General features: G+C 34.3%; 1 protein-coding gene across 3 annotated transcripts in view; it reads left to right on the top strand.

Annotated features, from left to right (window-relative positions):
• The window catches only part of LOC106132174 (teneurin-m), a 259313-nt gene that overhangs the window by 43462 nt on the left and 194255 nt on the right, over window positions 1-21596 (top strand). For all 3 annotated transcript variants that reach the window (XM_060944624.1, XM_060944623.1, XM_060944622.1), the window contains exon 2: window positions 6116-6160. In XM_060944624.1, coding sequence (XP_060800607.1) covers window positions 6116-6160 — 45 coding nt within the window. The remainder of the gene's footprint in view (window positions 1-6115; window positions 6161-21596) is intronic.

Here is a 21596-nt window from a genome sequence, read left to right as displayed (position 1 = left end):
GGAAAAAAAAAAATATGGCGGTTCGCCACGCCTCGTTGAGCGAAATTGAACTTTATGAGGGAAGTGTTTAAGTAGGTTGTATGGTTGTTCACTATGGTTCGTTGCAGTGTTTCAGGTCTTTGTATGGGTGTTCATACTGTTTTGATTATTGGCATATTGCTCTTATTAATAAGGCAAAGTTTAGTGGGGGGATCGCAGAGACTTAGGAATGTAAGTAGGTACATTATATATTGGATGTTTGTAAGAAAACATTTTTAATTTACTTTCCACAGAGCGAGATATATTTATTCATTGTAACATTTCTATGAACTCCATTTGATATGATAGCTTGAAAAAGCCGTGGAGATAGGCAGAAAACATATCTTTTTACTCTCTATGATCCATGAATACTTTCGCTTTACATACATATAGTCACGTCTAGGGGTATCCCTAGCGGGGTAGACAATACCAATATTTTCGAAAACACTGATAGGCCACGTTCAGCTTCTTGGCTTGATGATAGAATTGAGATTCAAATGTGAATGAAACTCAATTCTAAATCGCCCATCGCCTAAAAGATGAATCCCAAATTTAAAAGCCTATATAGTCAAGTATTAATTTGTTTTCTGAAATAAAAAAAAAACTGGATTCATCCGCCTGTAATTACGACCCGACATCGAAATTCCGGCAAACGTTGCCATATCACCAATGTGGCGACATTACGCACCTCATTAGTCCACATTCAACCCGATCGGAACAAGTGCGCGATCGCCTTTAATTCTATTAATTGATTTGCCGCAATTTAACCAACTCGTTACGCTCAAATTAGTTAATTGACCACCGCTGACAGTTAATTCGTTTGTGTGCAAAATATTTTTAATATCACACATTTATGTGTACTGTATGTAAACATACTCTTGTGGGTAATAGGCTTGATTTAATGTGTATGTGTGATTGTGTGTGTGTGTGTGATTGTATTTTGTGTCCTCTTGTGCTATACATTTGTATTTTGTACAATAAAGTTTAAATAAATAACCTCTCACTATTTCTGAATCTCAGTTCTACGTATAGCCAGATAAAAGTAGACTGAATTTTTACGAGGAAAAAGATGAGGATTTTTGATAAGACTATTGATTACCTGCATCTTTTTCGTAAATAATAATTATGTAACACTCATATCAATTTGAAAACTTTAATCTATTTAGGAGTATGAGATTGTATAAACAGTTTGTCGTATACGAATTGATGCAGGGTCTACATATAGATAATTTGGTGCATCGTGATACAATTAAAACTCATTTTTTTCATAGTAAATCAATCATCGATATAAGAACAAATAGCTCTACCGATCTTCACACTCGTCACACGTCGGCCAATTTGTAAACAAATGCCCACAAACAATATCCTTTCTCACAATAAGCTGGTGCGGCGGTCGGCCACGCACGATCGCACATAGAACAAAACTATTATTCTAATACAGTTTGCGGTGCGCTGATTGGTCCGTGAACAGTTTGATTGACTTCTGTGAGTGGTCGAAGCGACATGAGAATTTGAGCGCCTTTCATTTTTTTTTTTTTTCATTTTGGTGTAGTTTTGCTTTTTTGGCGCGTGATAGTAATCTAACTGCCAGCAGTAACTGGTGATTTTTGATATTGAAATTCAAATTAGGAATTTTTTTCTTTTTCTTTCTCTTAAGATTCCATTCTGGTCTGTGGTTTTAAAAGTTTTAGGTTTTCCCGCGGCTTTCTGCGTGTAGATTTTAGATTTTAGCTATGATGTGTTTGTGTAAGCCTATCTAATTTTTCACGCTAATCAAAATAAACAAAACTTAACTATGATTTACACATACTATCTTTTAAATATTTTTTTAAATTATAATTTAAATTATCATATCACGTATGTAATGTTATATGAATCCTAAGTATATACTTTCTTTATTTCAATCATTCATAAAGGTACTTATGCTTAAAAAGCATGGTGCGAACCTAAGGCGCGACCTGACGATTGGCAGCAACGCATTAGAGGAGGCTTTTCATACTACAGCCCCTTTTGATAGTTAATTAAACGTCAGACGGGAAATATTCGCGTCATTAGAAAACTCGAGACGGCACAGGAAACGACGACGCCGCCGCTCCCCCCTCTCGCCTTTTATCCCCCCTTCCAACGCCGCACTACCACAGACTTTCGATACGATGTATGAATTTTGACAGCTGTCACACAGCTAATTAATTTAAAAAAAAAAGATCGTCCTCCCGGCGGGAGTCTTCGTTACGTGATTTTGACAGCTGTCTGAGAAAATATATTAATTTCCTTGCGATTACTTAGTAGCATGATTTTGAACGGTAAATATGGCAGTTCATTTCAGTGTTTCTTTTTTTTAAGTTCAGTCACTCATCGTCGATATAAGTTAAGAACACGAATTTATGTTAGATAAACAAGAAGTTCTGATTTTGTTTTAAAATAGGTAAATGATCGTTAACACAAAACCAAAAAGCATTTTGAAAATAGAATTGTTCTATTCGAATAAGATTTGAATTTCTATCTCTCATCGAGTTAACGTAGTTGTTTCGCCGTTTCCTCGCGTGCTAAACAATATTCCGTCAGAATTTGAATTTAGAACCTGGAAACAGCGTTGATTATTTCGCTTATTCGATTTGAGCCGATCGCGGCTAACCGACGATGACCGTTGATGTGCCAGTATTGTTAAATTCAATCGATTTATATGAATAACGTATTGCGTGCGAATGAAATTGATTAATCACATCAAATAGTGCTACATTGGGATGTAAACCACTTTAGCTCTTTTGCTGGGTTGTTTGTTTTTAAATTAATACATGTAAAGTGGAGTGAATGAACCGAAAATCTACAGTTTTCGTAACAAAAAAAATTAAATATTTTTGCCGTTTACATAAAAGCTTTAATTGCACGTTGATTCAATGTTCGTTAAATCACTTCATGGTAAAATTTATCGTTGTAAGACGACAATGACATCAAATAAAGTATCGTAATAAAGTCTATAAGAATTATTTTAGTCTCAACCTTAATGATGTCATTCAACTATTACACCATCCTATTAGTCACAATTGTTATGTGACATTACTGCGCCTTCGCAGGGCATTGTCCATAACAAATCAACCATAAACTAAACTAAGTCTGTAGACAAAGAAACCCTAGTAGAGCGCAGTCACCGCCGATAAAATTACATTTTATAACTTTTTAATTGTCTATGTTTACCATAAATTTAAATTTTAACAACCGTGTAACCAGCCAGTAAAATAATTATTGAAATAAAAAAGTATGTTCATAATTTGATTGTAAATATATATTTTTAAATAACGGATGTTTATTTCTAAGAACGTTCCAGGCAAATCAATCTGATATTGCATTTTTTTTTTGTTTTTCCTTTAGTATGGGAGTATTATGTGTAATTTTCCTGCTTGTTTCATTTGCTTCTGATTTTTGTTTTCAAATTATTTTAAAGGCAAGTGAATAAAGCTTCTTGAGCACTTCAGATTTCATAATTTGTTCATATTATAGGTTCCCTTTTTTATTACTTTCCACATGAAGAAAACAATCTCTTTGCTCTGCTATTTCGAAAAAAGTACGTATTGTAACGCGAGAACAAATAATGCTGATTGTAAAATTGGTAATTTATCACTCCATAAAATATTTTTTTTAATAAGTACATTTACCTGTATGAAAGCAGGTTGACTAATCAGATATACAAGGAGAGTGTGGAGGGAAAGGTCGGAGTGGGAAGGCCTAGACGAACGTATCTTGATCAAATTAAGGACGTCCTGGCAAAGGCTCAGGTAAATTTATGAATTTGTAAGGAAGTATGCAGAGATCGTGGCAAGTGGAAAGATGTAGTCTCTGCCTACCCCTTCGGGAAAAAGGCGTGATTTTATTTATGTACAATTGCTGCACAAAACATATCAGATTATCCAATCATCACAAAATGCAAAACATGTTTGTTATTTATCTGGTTGCTATAAAAATGTGCATAAAAACTACAAACAGAATTTCACACATTCAATCAACGACATTGGCGCTCTCATGTGTAAACTCGTTAATCACTTTGATTCAATTTAAAGAGACACATGTGCAAAGCAAATGTCGGACTTTGTATGTTTTTCCAGTTATACAATCACAAGATGGTTGACTTATATTTTGTTCTTGGTTTTTGACTTACATATATAGATATGACCCCGAAATAAATCTATTTTTTTTTAATATTCCTGTAAAAATCTTAAGTGTTAAAAAAAATAATGAAGCAATAAATCGTTTTTTGTGGGGTCCCAATTTGTAAAATACTTAGTAGAAACTAGCTGGAAATAGAATAGGAATACATTTATATAAGTAATCAAATTTAAAGTTTAATTTCCCATGGATCAATTCAGTTTTATCATTTGATACAACAGCTCCTGTTTTACTCAAAATGTATATAGGTATATATTGATCAAAAGTTTTCAAATTTATATAAAAAGTCCCAAGCTTTGAACATTAGACGTGAAAAACCTTGACATCCATGACTTGCACACAGCTCCCGACAACATCACTAGCTGTCAAACTCGCAGTAGTGACGGGCTCTCGATTCAGCGGTGCACTCTTTTGTAATCGAGTACTCGAGACATCAATGCGCCCGTATCGATACGCATCCGCTCACCTTGATACTCGCCTATTCAGCTGTCACGCGTGTATGCTCCTCGTGTGACATTCTTTTTTTAAATGTGAATTGTGACGTCAGAGGAAATTAGTTGAAAATTGAAGCGTGATTGGTTGATTCGAACGTGATTTGTATTTTTTTTTAGACACGCGTTGAACATACTACCTATATAGATTCAAGCCTCTTTCCCAGATAAACTACATCTTTTCATTTGTCATAATCTCTTGAATACTTGAATACCATCACAATGTCGTCACTATGAACAAGAGTATTAATAATATTATTTATTTTCAAGTCTACAAAAAAATATCTACTAAAATGTGTTAGGTACATATCCAAATAGTCACGTTTACGCAAGAAAAATAACATAAAATATTAACTGAACGGTATCAAAACATCCTTCCATCCCTTGTTTTCGTATTCCAAGTACCCAAGTTGCTCTAACATCAATCGGTTACATAAAAACTTCAAAGGAGCACATCATAAACGCGTTGTAACCTCACTTGACCCCTTTACAACTTTACGGAGGTCCTTCATTCTAATATGCGTACGTGAGAGCGCCCATATTACCCACGATAAAGAACTTACCCCCACCACCCTCGGGACAGCGTGGTCAAAAATATAAAGGCCCAAAATTAAATTCCTGCCAGCCCATAAAGTATAGAATTACGTCATTATAAAATGGCGCCTTTTTTGCACCCGAATCCTATTAAATAATCGTGCGTATATATTTCAGCGTTTGATCTCTTTGAATTATCCAAATGATAATTAATAACTTGCCAAAACGTAAACCCAATACATTGTTCAAGTATTTTTATTTTTTTCTATCTAAACATGAGGAAGACGCCATTACCGCATTTTAAAGAGTTCCAGATTCAAATCAAATGCCGCGTGACGATGGCGCGCGATGTACCGTGACCACGCAAAGGAAAACAGTCGTATACAGCCACGACTAATGTGACAATTTAACTTTAATTTTATTGTCTTACGTCTTACAATAGCTTACGTAATCCACGCATTCACATAACGAATTCGTGAGAGCGCAATGAAAATACTTGGAGACGTATTTTTTCTGAATTTGAATTTTAACGAATTTGAACTTAAAAACTAAGAAGCACAGACAACAGTTGTGTTCAGCCGAGACTAGGTTTAATTTTGTTGATGAATTGAACCGTCGCACATGTTTAACTTACTTTTCTCGTAATGTTTCTAACCGCAATCTAAATATATCCTTTTTTGTGTAACAATAGTGTTGTAGTCACGACTTCTTCGTCATGAATGGAATAGTTTTTACTACGTTTTGTGTTGAATTCGTGATGATACCATGAATGGAAGGAACTTTTGTTAACGTTTAAAAATAAGCCAAGTTTTATGTCTCTTACTTTTATGGTCAAGAAAAATTATATTTTTGTTATTGTTAGTTTATTGAGTTTTTTGACCTTTGTTTATTTGTCTGTTTGTCTGTTTCAGGTGAGTCACAACATCATGGGGATGACTGCAGTTATAGTTATATAAGTGAGTAGAGAATATAGAATATTTTTGTTTCCCATCATCATCATCGATAATTATGCATGTTTTAAAGTCATTCGCATGTCCATTATTTTGAACCAATACACATTTGTTTCAATACATAGGTACATTATATAAATTATGCTTTTTCCAGTAATTTATTGGCAGAGACTATAACTTTCCACTTGCTACGGCCACAGTATACTTCTTTTATCCATATTCTTTTTATCCACATTTTATGGAAGTTGTCAGTAAGGTATATTTAAATTTATCAAATTTAAGTTTATGACACATTTAGAACATCACTTAATAATTGTCATATCTTTCAGTTTCATAACATTGGTTGAAGTCGAATAAATTACTTTAAACTAACTTTAGTGCCGCTTCTGCAGCGTCAATGCAGAAGAAACGGTAACAAACTGCACTGCAGCATTTTCTTCAACAACATCAACTTCACAATAATTCAAACTTAGAATTAGAAAAGAAATGTAGATGAAAGAATACATTGTTACGAAGAATATGTGATCTATTACCACACCTTTTCTGATCTGATCAAGAAACATTGTCTTTACCTACCTTTTCCAACAAGCACTTCGATGTCAATTGTTATTTTTAATTAAGAAAGTTATTCAACATTCTCTTGTTTATTCTCCACTTCAGAATTTTCTCAAAAATATAAATAAAATCGCCACTACAATTAAAACGAATTGCACTAGTAACTTCAAGTTAAGAGTCTATAAAATAAGAAGCACTTAGTCGGGTAGACTCTTAAAAAATATTCTTTTAAATAGATATGAAAACGTCAAATGATACAGTCAAAGGCAAAAGTGCTTTTAATTAGTATTCTTAAAAAAAAATATGCAATGGTTCTTCTAGTAAGTGAGGTAGCATACCTAATCGTTTCCTCTCTTATCATAATTACTGTCTCTCTCATCTTGGCGTATTTACAACCTCCGTTATTAAGCTTCGGAGCCCGCTTTCCTAATTCTCTCTTTCCACTTCTTCAGACTCACGGTGTCTTCAGTTCTAAAATTATTGTCACTGTTTGTGACTCAAATCTATCATTAAGCTTCTCAGCGGAACTTGACTTTATGTCTTTCTGAGACTGTTGGCTCAGTCCCCGTATATATATAAAGACATACAGGTATGTATGTTTGTACGTATGTATAAAGAAAGTACAACACAATTCCGCTATCATGCATTGAGTGACAATTTTTTTAAAAAACGAATCACAATTATGACGTCTTAAGAAAATAGTTTTGCGAAGCTGACCGTGATTGCCTACCCCGCAAGGGATATAGACGTGTTTGTATGTATGTATGTATATATAAATAAATATATTTTATGATCAGTTGAATGAAATAAAATAAAAAAAAATTACATGAACAGTGCCTTATATTATTCTGAGGTACAGACGAGTGAAAAACAATTTGAGTCTGATTTTCCGAGTTGCCTGGCCACTTAAGTAACTCAATTAGTAAACTTTAGCCTGCCCCTCCGCTGTCCATTGTGAACTATTGAAATAAAACTGGAATTTGGAAAGGAGGGAATTGTTTTATATTCTAAATACTGGTGTTTGCCTCTGAAGAACAAGTTTCACGAGCCAAAAAAACTAAAGAAGCAATATAGCTATGATTCATTTGGTGTGAGGTTTTTCTTAGCCAAATAGTCCCTGCTATACTTAATAAATGCTGAAAACTGTCTGTTGCACTTTCACGGTTAAACTATGTAACTGGTTAAAACAACTTTAAAAAATAAATATACAAATCAAGCCGAAAATCTTCTCAAAATTGAAAGGGTGTGTAAATTTTTATGACGCATCAAAATAGGTCAAGTTGTTTTTGAAATATTCACAATTTCGTAAAAAATTTAAAAGTTTACTAATTCTAATTTAAGAATTAATCGCGGCAAACGACTAGTATAAACATATAGTAAATCGAAATAAAAATCCTTGAAATTATAAAAAATTTACATAACATACATAAGTTAGTCATCCTCATTGCTTCTAGAATATTCGATGTGGGTTCAAGATGAATACGCAATGAGGTAGCCTTACCTGCCCTGACGTTGGCTGAGATACATACAATCACGTCTCTTCCCTACAAGGATAGGCAGAGACTACATCTTTCTCTCCGTCCAGCATCCCTGCATACATACTTCTTTTGATATTACTCGTATATTTTATTTTAACTTTATTTATTTGACGAAATATTTGTATTGATGTAATTAGTTCTACATTCATTCATGTTTTTTAATGCAGACAATGTGCAATCGTCCAAGATGTAGTTTTAAGAGATCTATATTAAAATTTGTAAATTGACGTCCGATGAAAATGCTGCAGTGTGGTTTGTTCCGCCGCTTCTTCTACACATGCGCTTTGGAAGCGGTAGTAGTTATAATTAGATTTAAGTGATGTGACGTCAATAAGTGATACCTTGTATCCAATTTTGAAAATAAATCTATTCTATTCGATTTGAATACCTATGTATCAATCTCTCTGTTCAAAAAGTTGGTTATCAGTTAAGGTACACTTGACCTGACCTTTTGCCAAGACGTTCCCGATTCGGTCAAGTAAAGTATGTTCATCTTAACCTTACAAAGTTCACTCATTCACACTCTCCTTGTGTATTTGATTTATATAACTTTTTGAGCTATAAGGTATAATTCAAATACACACACTATCAACTGTATTTACAAACTCTACAGTAGGTAAATAAAACACAAAATATGTCACCCGTACAAAATCCCAAAATCCTATTCAGACGTATACAAAATCAATGTCTTTCTATTCTTGAAACGAAACAAATGTGGACTGAAAATCGGCTTCCTGCATCGAGTGCAGCCGACAGGGAGGTAAATATGATTTGCCGCGAGTTGGAAAGAGACGGCCGATATGCGGACAGTCTGAGACGTGCACGGAATTGCAAATGCGCGAATTCTACGTCATCGCAGTTTTTCTTTTGTTTTCGTGTGTTCAGTAATTTTCGAATGGACTGTACCTTATTGATGTTACCGTGAATGACGTTTTAGGGTTAGTTCACACATTGGTCAAAACAATGAATTCATTATAATAAAAGAGTAAAAAAAGTCCGGGAACCACACGGCGCTCCGTGTCCTACTCCATCTCTTTCCCGTGGATGTTGTAAAAGGCGACTAAGGGATAGGCTTATAAACTTGGGATTCTTCTTTTAGGCGATGGGCTAGGATATAGCAAGGATACTTATAGATGTGACGAAATGTATAACTTGCTTTAAAAACATTTTTCATTTTACTGATAAGTAAATTTTCTTTTACAGTTATATCGCTGAAAAGTCTGAAATGACCTGTTTAAGGTACATGACCAATTTGTCATTGCACTGCTTTGAATGATACATTGAACACGAATGAATTGCATTTGAATACTATTATTTATGAAACAAAAAGTACTTAGATAAATGCACAAATACTTTCGATATAATATATATGACAACATCATTTTAAGTTATAATAAGTATTACGAGAGAAGGTTTAAGAAATTCAAAATTTTACGGCGAACAAAGTTGCGGGCGATAGCTTGTCCAATCTAAAAGGAAAGCAACAGCTTACCTATTCCACAGATAAGAAAATATCATAGAGGCTTCAAAAAGGTAAATTTGCCGATAAAAAACACCCCACGGAAGGAGATAAAACCTATAATTATTCATTTTTCGCATCTCGAAGGTCTGAATCGTTTTCATACCGCGCACCTTCGCGAAATATGACCTTTCATAACTCCAGAAAAAAATAATTTAATGCTACCCTGAATATGTTAATACTGACCAAGTGTGAATTACAATTTCGTCATGGGTTCCGTAGCCAATATTCTATTGAAAAGAGCAATATTTTTAGCGTGTAGTCTTTATTTTTAGTTTTAGCTTAATTTTTAAGTTTAGTCACTTTTTTCAATTTAAGCTCATATATGAAAATTATTTCTTATTTCTTAAAAGCAAATCAAATTAAAACAGGCTGGAAACCTTTGATTTGAAATTGGAATCAGTATCCATTTTTTTTCCAACTTAACAGTCAAATTAAAATAGGAATAAATCAAGTTTAAATCAGACATTTAAGTCTCTTCTCTTTAGATATTTTTCTTTTTGTAAGTTTAGTACGTTTATGAAATAAAATGTTTTTATTTCAATTTACAATCGCCCAATATTTTTCCTATGTATTTATTTATTATCACACATAACAGAAAACAACTTAGTAGGTACATATAATAAGATAAAAAGAAACAGTAGAATCAGATCTGGGTATCGTATCCCACAGATTAATCATCTTTCACCAAATTTTAATTATTTTGCGAAAACAGGGTTTTCATTTTTACTATTTAACTCCAAATATCATGCAAACCACTCGAGCCTGGTCAATTTCGCTCGTTCCGCCATTATTGCGCCCATCTCCAGTTTCTTATCTCCTTCCCAAAGTATAAATCAGTATTATTCCCCCGCGAAATATTATTTTCCATATCTAATCAGCAAGAAATATGGAGGTGATAGAGGAATTGTATTTATGAGAGTTCCCGTAGAGGTGAAATTGGAACAACTATTGTTTTCTGTTTTATATTTATGACGTCATTTCTATTGATTCATTGGCATTGAGTTTTTTTGTTCTTTACATGGCAGCTATAGCTAAATAAGCCAATAGTCACAGCGGTTTGAGAACTACGTTTGACTAGGTCGCTATATAAAAATTCTTCAAACTTCTTTGAACAAAATCCTCAACGTAGTTTGTAAGATACTTATGTGATAATTTCTATGTAATATACGGAATCTTTTCGTCTAGAATCACACTTTTTCAAAACAAACAAAACTTAATTCACATTATTCTTAATCCTAATGTAAATATGCAACAATAAAACGTTAATTGAACAAAACATTCGTACGATGTACTCGATACTGTATCGATTTTATATCAAATGATCACATAGACTTCGGAACAATTTAACACTTTAGAAGTGGTCAATACTGGTGCATACATGTGACGTCTTAACTAATAGATATGGCACCATACGTTTATAATGTTGCATATCAATTCAGAGATTTAGTTGTCGACTTTACAACTGCGCAGAAAACTGTGTGCGATGCAAGATGAAACCGATTCCTATACCTAGATTAAAGTAAACTAAACCATTTTTGTATTACGTCTTAATCATTTACTGGGTAGATAGAGCCAACAGTTTCAAAAAGACTGAAAGGATACTTTCATTTGGATGGCTTATTGATGGAATTAAGATTCAGGTTGTGGCAGGTTGCAAGCCTATCGCTTAAAAGAAGTATCTCACTTTTAAAAACCTTGATTAACTTTTACAACCTACTAAAGAAGAAGAGCTGGCGTACACTATTTTCTCTCTCCCTTACCTACATGGATATTCCCTTTTCACTTCTATTGTCTCATATTATTTCTCTATCTATGAATGGTGTCGACTCGCTAGAATTACGTGTGGTCAAAGCGGTGACGCGGCGTCATGCTGTGGTTTTCGCAACTGATGACCCTGTGTCACGGTGCTTCATTGCTATAAATACACATATCACGTCTTTTATCACTTACGGGTAGACATAGCCGGAAGCCCCTAAAAGACTAGAAACCCGCGTACAAATCAATGGTATAATATGGGTAGGTTTTTAGCTAATAACAGGTTGCTAGCCCATCGCCCAAAATAACGTTTTCACGTTCAAACTCTTAGCGGTGAGAACAGAAGCGTACAAGCACTTCTATATTTTTTTTTCGCTACCAGTCTCCCGGTAGCATAGCACGCGCGACGCCGTTTTTATCGCGCGAAAAGCAATCGCTGTCCCTTTTCACGTCTTAATAAAAAGCGAAACAGCGTTTTTCACGTGAGCGACGGGGTCAGTTTGTAGGGCACGGAGTTCTCATTACCACAGAGACGTATCACATTTTTATATCTAACACGGCCTAGGTAGGCAAAGCCGTAAGTCTCGAAGGCCATATATATAGCTGGGTTATCGAATAATTCGATAAAATATTCCATCATAAAAATACAATGAGGTGTTAAACCTCATAATCTTATTATCGTAGCCTTTGACATAAGAAAAGGCGAAAAAAAAGCCGTTTCCTTTCAGGAGCGATGTAATGCTTTAAGTGTTTTCGTTGTCCTAACAAAACAAATTGGAATTAAAAGCTTACTCTTTCACTCCCCTCCTCAGAATAAGTATAGGTATCGTTTTATATAGAGCGCGCAGTACTAATAAAAATCAATAAACTTATCATTTGCAATAACTACACGTTTGTAAAAAGATCCAAATTTTTCTTTAAATTTTAATTGGTAACAATTCAATTTTTTTTAAATGTGTTTTCTGACCATAAAAATATGTGTAAATAGAAGTTTATAAGCGTTCTATCCTTAATTCTTCTTTTACTTCATACATAACTGTCTTTATACAAACCTATAAATTTAAGGTACTCTTGCCCTGACCTTTGCCGATTTGACCGCTCTATAGGCTAAATAAAAAGTTATTCTTAGCCCTCCCACGAATGTTATTGTTTTCAATACAGAAACAGTCGGGTGATTGACCTAAATACAAAATAATGACGTACACTTCTTTTGTAATCAATGTGGTTCAAACGACACGGAGTTTTTCATCAAATATAGCAACTTGGGATTCTTCTTTTAGGCAATGTGCTTACAACCTGTCACTATTTGAATCTCAATTCCATCAGTACTGCGACACAGCTGAACGTGGCCGAAAGATATAGACATCATATACAATTGAAACTTTAGGTCACGACACGAGTCTTTGTTTATTTATGTTTATTTTTTTGTTACGTGCGCAGATTGACCTGCACTAGCACCTAGGTCATAACTGAAAATTAGTGTATTGCTCTACAGCAATAAATTCGTTGAGTTGTGACCTTTTTGTATTGCTGCAACTCACACCCTATTAATTTGTATTTCATATGAAATTGTAAATCGTGTGTAGCAAATTAAATAAATGAATTATCTATCTATCTATGTCTCCGCAACACGTTACAAAATTAAAAAATAAAAATCACGCGACGCTATCAGTCAAAAACAGCGAAAATCCTAAATTGCGCAAGCAAAGATTTCATGGATTGGAGCTTATATACAACCTGCGATACAACATCGTCGGAGCCGCGGTTCCCCAGGCATAACACCTAGCCTGGCGGAAGATCTTCCCTTTGGTGGCGGTCGAGCCGAATCAGCGCTCCCGCTACAGTGACTATATGTATATATGTAACTCAAAACTCAAATCCGAATTCACAAACTCGGGTCTTCAGTAATTCGGTAATGCAAATCTGCCATAAATTGTCAATAGAGGAAGTTACCGATAGTTTCCTCACGATTTATAGCTAAAGTTTGAGATGGAAAAACTTGTAATCCCGTACCTACGCATAGGGATTTTTCTTTATCTATCGAATTAATTTATTGTTCCTCTGGTGTCTTGAATTCTTATTTATTATATACGTACATGTAATCATGTATATATCCCCTGCGGGGCAGACAGAGCCAATAGGCTTGACACTGACAGACTGATTAGACAGTGACTAGACTGAGGTTTGATGATGAAATTGTGGTTCAAAGAAAATCATAAGTAATGCTATCCCATCGTCTAAAATAGAAATTCCAAGTGAAACTTTTAGAATTCTCACAAAATAATAGTCCATTTGTTTCGTTAATTTTTTGATCATTCCGTGTAACACGCAAACAACTTAAAGTCTATCGAAATTAAAGTAAATAAAATAAACATAAAGTACGATAAAGATCTCTGAATGTCACCTTTTACCCTATATAGAAACGACCTGGTCTGACTGAGCTTTTAGCCATATCGATATAACAGCTTTCGTCAAGTACGGCTTGGAGCTTTCTCTCCTTAAAAGGGCGAGTCGTGGATACGGTGTCGTTAAAACTTGAGCGATGACTATAAACGCTAAAATATCGCAACTTTTTAACTTATACCTTGTTGATGGAATAGTATTAAAAAGAATGCCACTATTCAGAGTTGATTTGGATAAAAAGATACAGGTATTTGTAAGATCTAACTAACTCAATTTGTCCGAATATGATTCTTATTTAGAGCAATTGACTGTGCCAAACAAACAAGCGACAGATAAACAAGTGTTACTAATCTAACTTATAGAAGTTCCATCTATGCGTTCTTAGTTTAGGAACTTTATACATTTGGATTTTTTTCTTGTAAAAAAAAAATATTAATTATATTACATAGAATGATAGTAAGTTGGGGATATTTCCCCAATAAACCTACACTAAATAATGTTACTTTGATGGATAGAAATAATCAACAATATCGAAGACGTGGGAAATGTCAAATTGAAAACTCACATCACGATATGCAACATCTGTTGTTAAGCAGGAAGTAGGTAGCTACGGACAAAAGGTGTAGTTATTTTTACAAAATGTGACTTAACAAATTTCAGTAGTACATCTTTTATACACAGGAACATTGTGTCAGCTGCGGAAATGAAAGACGCCGGCCGCGACAAACAAAAATGGACTTTGAATTTAAGGCAACAAATCGCGAATTCACCCAGCGCAGAATGTCCCCACGATAATCTTGTTGAGGAGTCATTTTTGACCAATTTCGCCGGGTATTGAAAAATATTTTATACAGGCCGACGTTACAAAGTCACTGGGTGCGCCTTTGTGTTGCGTTCAGCGAGTTTTGTTCATTTTGCCTTCTATTTTTAGTAATTTTGTAGGAAGGCCGGTTGTAGAGGACTTTTACATAAGTTGATCTTCGCCCGAGGCAACGAAACATTGGGGAAATTTGAACAGTCCAGCGAATAAAGTTTTCATTGATAAAATATCCCTAAATTTAGAAAATAGAAACGATAAGTTCATTAGTCTCGCCAGAGAGAGTTTATCTGAGTAACAACTTTAGCTATGCCGTAAAAGGTTGTCAAAGAGTTTACGATTGAATGCTCTCCTTACAGTTTGTAGTTTTTATTTATAAACTTCTTTTGAATAGCGAAAATATTATGTAGGGAACTTGGCTAGTGAAAGATATAAAAATAACACTCTGCAGGAAGCAATCTTCTTTTAATTCGTGTATGTTTAAATCTCTTCTATAATAAATTGATTTGAACACCACTCCATAAGTATAAAAATTGCAATCAAACAAACCTCTATCTATGTTACTATGCTTGTCACAGAAAATCAGAGTAATTCCAATATTTCACTAGAATTCAAAGAATACAGCGGAACAAAGCGAAGGAAGACGCCAATTCATTCCGAGCTAATTAATTAACTATTAAATTGTGAAATTGCTGCCTCCGTTTGTCTCTCGCCTCGTAATTTCTAGCTTTTTTCTTCTTTTGGAACATCTACTTTATTTGCACTTAAACGATTATACAATAGTTTTCATTAATGGAATTCTATTTTCAAATATCTTTTGTTTTCTTCGGCTTTTAATTCCTAAATGTTTCTCACTAGCCAGATGCATTTATTTTTAATCTCAAGTGCCTTACACAGTGCCTCGATATTAAAATGCACTTCGTAGTTTTAAACTAAGCAGCACTAATGTAACTGGCACAAAAAATCACCCTAAATCACTCGCGTTCGTCTTGTAAACGTCACTTCCAATTAGTTTAAAAAAACAAAACATGTGATAGCAATCAACCAGTAAAGAGCCAAGCCGTAAATCAGACGAGGGCTAAATACGTCATCGCGGGAATAAAGATGGCGGCGTTGTTTCAAAATTCGAACGCGGAGTGAATAGGAACGAATGTAATATGGCGCGAATGGGTCCCCAGCCGACAGTTCCGTAGCAAGGAACGCATATTTTCTATGACATTCTGATAAGCACCGACGTTTCGTGTGCATTGTTGCAGTTCCGTTTCAACGTTATTGCCAAATACAATGCTGTTTAAACAGACAAGACGTGTTTTGCTGTTGAATTTAAATTTTATGGACACGATGATAAAATGTTTCCTTTCTCATAAATATTACAATTTTATCGCAGTTTTGTAAATACATATCAGTGTTATAAAGAAGTTTTAGTTCTCAAAGAGCTTCATGTAATACTTCTCAGAAATAAGTTAATTCATTGAAACCTTTTTATTAAGTAACCATTGTGTCTTTATAATGTTAAATATAGCTAAAGTTAAATGATCCAAGTCTTTGAGTGTTACATGGCAGGAAATTATGCTAAATCAATTCGCATTGTCATTCAAACTACCCGTAGTATGCGATGCACAATGCAAATGAAATCATATTGAACGTCGAATGTAAGGGCCTAAACACATGAATGACATTATGCATTAGATTATTGAAGTTATTCTTCGCTTGCTTATCTGCGTCTGTCATTATTTCCTCGCATACGATTCAGGACGAGTATGATACGAAATATATTTTTAACTTTCTTCACTTTAGAATAAAACTATTCAATCTTTTTCCTATGAATATAGTAAGTTAGTGTCAGCAGGGTAATGGTATGTAAGTTGAATTAAGATAAGACAGAAGTCACTTCATACAATATCCACGCCCGAAACCTTGGTTTTGACTGGCTAAAGGAGATTGAAAAAGCTGTTGCTGTACGCATTTTCAAAATAACGATTTCTACTTTCAGTAAAATAGTTCTACTACAAGAATGACAATTAGGTACACCAAGCGTATCTGTCGAGGTCATGGTAACATTACATATGAAAGCACTAACGAACTATAATCGGAAGCATGGGCACTCGATTCAAAATTCTATTTTTAAAAACTATTTGAAGGCAGAAATGAAGGAGCGTTTAGACGTCGTTAATTTATATCTCGCCTTTTCAACTTACGGTGTAGACGAAATATAGTATCAGAAAAAGTAGTAGGTCATTAATGAATTTAAATTCCTTAATGTCGTTCTAAAACAACATTACATTCGTTTAGTAAAAATGTTACTCTACTTTTGGCTATAAATTTTAATATCAAATCACATTATTTAGCTAATTGCTTATATCGTTATAACGTAAAAGTTTTAAACATTGAAATCACTTTTTTACTAAAATCATGCTGATCACCATAATACATCATAGTATTTGCTTCTGTAGTTCTGGCTAAACATACATAATTCCATTCATTTCAAATTCAAATAGTGAATGTTCTTAATTCGAATGCCCCTGATCACCGCATGTCCTTAGTTTGACATCAGGCGACATCTCTAGGATATTTTGGGACATTGTCCAAAACGAGACAAATGTTTTTTAGTGCACATTTAAGAGTCCAGCGCACTCTCGCTTGATTTAATATTTATGAGTTTTTCGGTGCATGTAAATTTAGAAACAAAAACGCTTTGTTTTTAATGTCAACTGCAGTTTTTCTGGTGACTATAATTTTGAGGTGAATGAACTACACGAATCGTTAAATTTATGTTATCTAGTAAGATTTGTATAAGTATAGGAACATCAATGTGATTCGTTGCAGATTTGATAAAAAGACGCAAAATGATTGTTCGCAACAAAAGTTTTAATTTCTGGTTTTGAAATTAACTTGATTCCACAACCAGAAATAAAGTTATAGTGCAGCATGTTGCCCCAACTATGAGACGTACTTATCATCATTATATCGATACAACAAAATACACTTATAACGATAACTTTTGTGTAAAGTGAGTTCTGATAATTCTGATTTCTGATAAATATAGAAATAAAATTTCATCGACTTAAATAAATATCACTAAAATAAATACACATTCGAATCAGATTCGACTCTAAAACTGTGTCAATATAATCTGAAAATAAATTCTAAAATAAAGACGTTTGCTAAAAGTGCCACTTGTCAGCCAGTGTAAGTTGACACGACTTCTGAACTGAAATTTATATCCATGAGGATCACGATAGAGTGGTTGATATGTTTTTATTTTTCTTTAGCACTATCATATCAGCTCTGCCTGTACGTAGCGTTGTAAAGTGCCCTGTCCTATGGGATCTGGGATGTTATCGCTTGCACTTATCACATTTTATGAGTATTAAGAGTTTCAATCAAGTCCACGATGCTTGTGAGTGATATGATGAGCGAGCAGATAGACTCAGTCAATATTTTAGTTGTATTTTGAGGACGAAAAGGAGTGTTTTAAAAGTGATAGGGAATCGTATCGTCCCTTTGCAATGTATGACATACAATTTTAAAAATCAATCAAATATTAATCAGTTATGCATGCATTACAAATAAAAATATACTTAAAAGCTGTCAATATAGCCCTGAAATGAAGTTAAAAATTCAAACAAGGAAAATACTTAATTAAAGCGTGCATAAAGTATGTTCACAGGATAATTTACATACTTAATTAAACAAACCGACGAAATACAAAACATACCTAGTGAAAATCAACGAACAATTGAAACAATAAACAGAATAGAAAACGAATTGCTAACTACTGTATTTGGTCGCATAAATCGGTAATGCGGCTTTAACCGACATCCATTGATAAATTGGCCTAAGCTGGCCCAACAATTACTTGATTATTTGCGCCCACTGTTAATACGAACCTCTAATTTGGGTTTAATTATTTATTAAATGCTTTTGTGGCGTAATATGAATGTTTAATTACTTTCTGAGAAACTTGCTCTGAAAATGAGCAAACTAACAATATAATATTTCAATACATAAGCTTAAAAGTATTTTTAATTAATTACCTCACTTGATTGAAGAGAGCTTAAAATATTGAAATATTATTTTATCTCCCCTTCTTGTCTATTCTTAAAGTTTATTACTTGACTCAAGTTCCAGTCCTTTATTTTTATGCTCCATTATTGACATAAATTAAAGATCCGGCCCAACCGCACCATATGCGCCCTTATTAGGGTTCTTTCCATCTCTCTCCCTCCTTGATCCCTACAAATCGTGTTTATCCTCTAGCTTAGAGCAATCACTAAGCGAGGTAGTAAAACCACATGCGTAAATTATTTAGCCGTAGTCTCATTACTGCCGTACTACTCTGGCTGATGGTATTACGACTAAGATGTTGCGTATAACTATTAAACTGGTTAGTATATATAGAATATAGATATAATGTTTCTTTACGATGCAATAGGTGAAGAAAATATGACGCCGTTGAATTGTAGTAAAGAAGGATCATAAAGCGGATAACGGAGAAGTGATCTATTATGAAATTTGTTGTGATATATTTAGTAGATTAATAATCTGAAATAGCAATGAAATAAAAAAATTCATACATCATCGAATGATAGGCAGTCAAGGTTAAGGAATTCATTCTTATTAACAAAAGATATAATCCATATATAATAATGATTTAAGCGTGTCGATTCCAGGAGTCCCATAAATTCGGAAGATTTGGAATCAAATGTTTTCAACGGCATGTGTATTTACACAAACAAAACGTGTGAGTTCTATCTATTTGACCTCGATCTGAGCAAATTCTCCCCGAACGATGCCACCGTCATACACCTCGATCAATAACTGGGAACGTAAATAAATCACTAAGTTGGGATCCACCTCAGCACTTTGGAACTTACCGCGGAGTTCACCCAGATCCCACTTTGATGTTAGATCATTACAAAGGTAAACAACAGACGCCTAATTAGCGGCATATAAGCGGATCGCATCGGTTTTCGGTTAGATCTCGCTAATCTACTAATTTAGTGACTGATTCCATTAATTTTCTAGTTCATTAACAGTGATTTGTGTACCTATTTGTATACGTTGATGAAGTTGTTCCATTGAGTCATTCATTATTAGTTAGTGTCTGTGGTTTCGAATTACGCGCGTTGATTAAATTGTGAAACGATGCACATTCTCTGGGGGATTGTAAAAAAGCATTCGGAATCGCTCTGAAGTCCGAACAGTGACATAGTGGATGTCCCGTGGAGTACTGAGGCCAATCTGAGTCCCTCGAGTGGCATGCCGTCACTCGCCGTAGCCTGTTTGACGCCATATGCAGCGTGTTCAACATCGAAACATCCTCACTTTCCTTGTATTGCGTTTAAATTCAAATCTTATTTTCTCGATATTAAGGTCAAAATTCGGTTGAGCGTTTGTCATAAGGGTGGTAGTGTCGGTATGGGGTGAAGTCCCAGAGGCGACGTACGGCACAGTCCTCATCATTTCCCCATTGTCTCGTTAGACAAAAATCAAAAACAAACACTGTCGGGATTTTCGGATCTAAGTTCTGGATGATTCCCGATGATTGTGTTGATCGCACCGTGTTTATTTGTGGTTGATTGTGCCTATGGGACTTGAACTATTATCTATCCTCGAATCGATTTATGTTGTTACAAGAACAACTGTTTACTTGATATTTCAATTGACATAATTAAATTTTTAAAATAGGAAAATACAAGTCAAAGATTGCCAATGAAGTACTTGAAATTAATTAATAATTATAACGAAACTCTTTTGGGAAAAGTCTTCTGTTTTTACCCGTAAATCAATTTGTACTTTATTTTCAAGTTCTATGTAAACGTAAGATTTATATTGCAGTCACCGTGAATTTTTATTCGATGTAGTGTGGTTGGTGGAATTTATTTGACAGGCCGCTGAAAAGATTTGTGTTGTTTCACAAATTGTATAAACTCGATTCCGTTTACACAATATATAAACGTCACTTGGTTTGCGATCGTGACTCACATTCTAATAGAAAGTTTGGAACATTTGTTCATGGTATATACAAATTGGAACAATATATTACTGCTACTTAGTACACATTGTCAATTGATCAGGCAATTAGATAAAATAAACCTTAACAATAGCTTTTTTCTTTTATATTTAAAAAAACACGATTTTTATTACACGTGATTAATAGATATCACTAAATATTCAAAACATTCAATAATACTGTTTCATTTATCAACCAAATCTACGAAAGCATTTTTGTGAACAGAAAGACATACTCTGCAAATTGCTTCGAATTTAGCAGTCTCTGTAGAGCTCCGAACATTGCTCGATATTCAGTGAGCTCCCTTCAGATATCTGCATACGTTCGCCCCCATGCATGGAATTACTCGAGATTTCCTCATCCTTTGTATAAATGTAATTCTTTCCTTGAAGATTGTGCCTCCCAGTCTCGTCTCTCTATACGTGACCACAATACTTAAGCCGTTGTCTCCAGCTCTTTTATGTCTATCATTTATTCCTTCGATAGACGGCGTCAGCGTTTGACAACTACAGTTCATGCCGAATAAATTGTCGGTGAAATTGCACGACTAAGATGTGAGTTACGGCCGTGGACGCGCCCTTCGACTGCTGTTTTACTTAGGTTCGACAGATTTATCGCTAGGTTTGTTTTTCACGAAAATTTTCGCGCACAAATGTTTTTCCACTTCGACAACTCGGTTATTTGGTCTGTAATTTAGTCTTGCTTTGGTTTTTGCTGATATTGTTATAGTGCTCATGAAAGTTTAACACTGTCGAAATCAAATTTAACATCACATTAAACTGCATTTCATTTATTTGGCACAATTGTTTCGTTTAAGAAAAGTAACCACGCTGCAG

This window comes from Amyelois transitella, chromosome 6 (genome assembly GCF_032362555.1).
Source record: "Amyelois transitella isolate CPQ chromosome 6, ilAmyTran1.1, whole genome shotgun sequence".
Classification (NCBI taxonomy): Eukaryota; Metazoa; Arthropoda; class Insecta; order Lepidoptera; family Pyralidae; genus Amyelois; species Amyelois transitella.
Note: the sequence above shows the minus strand (reverse complement) of the source record. Positions and strands in the feature narration are given on the sequence as shown.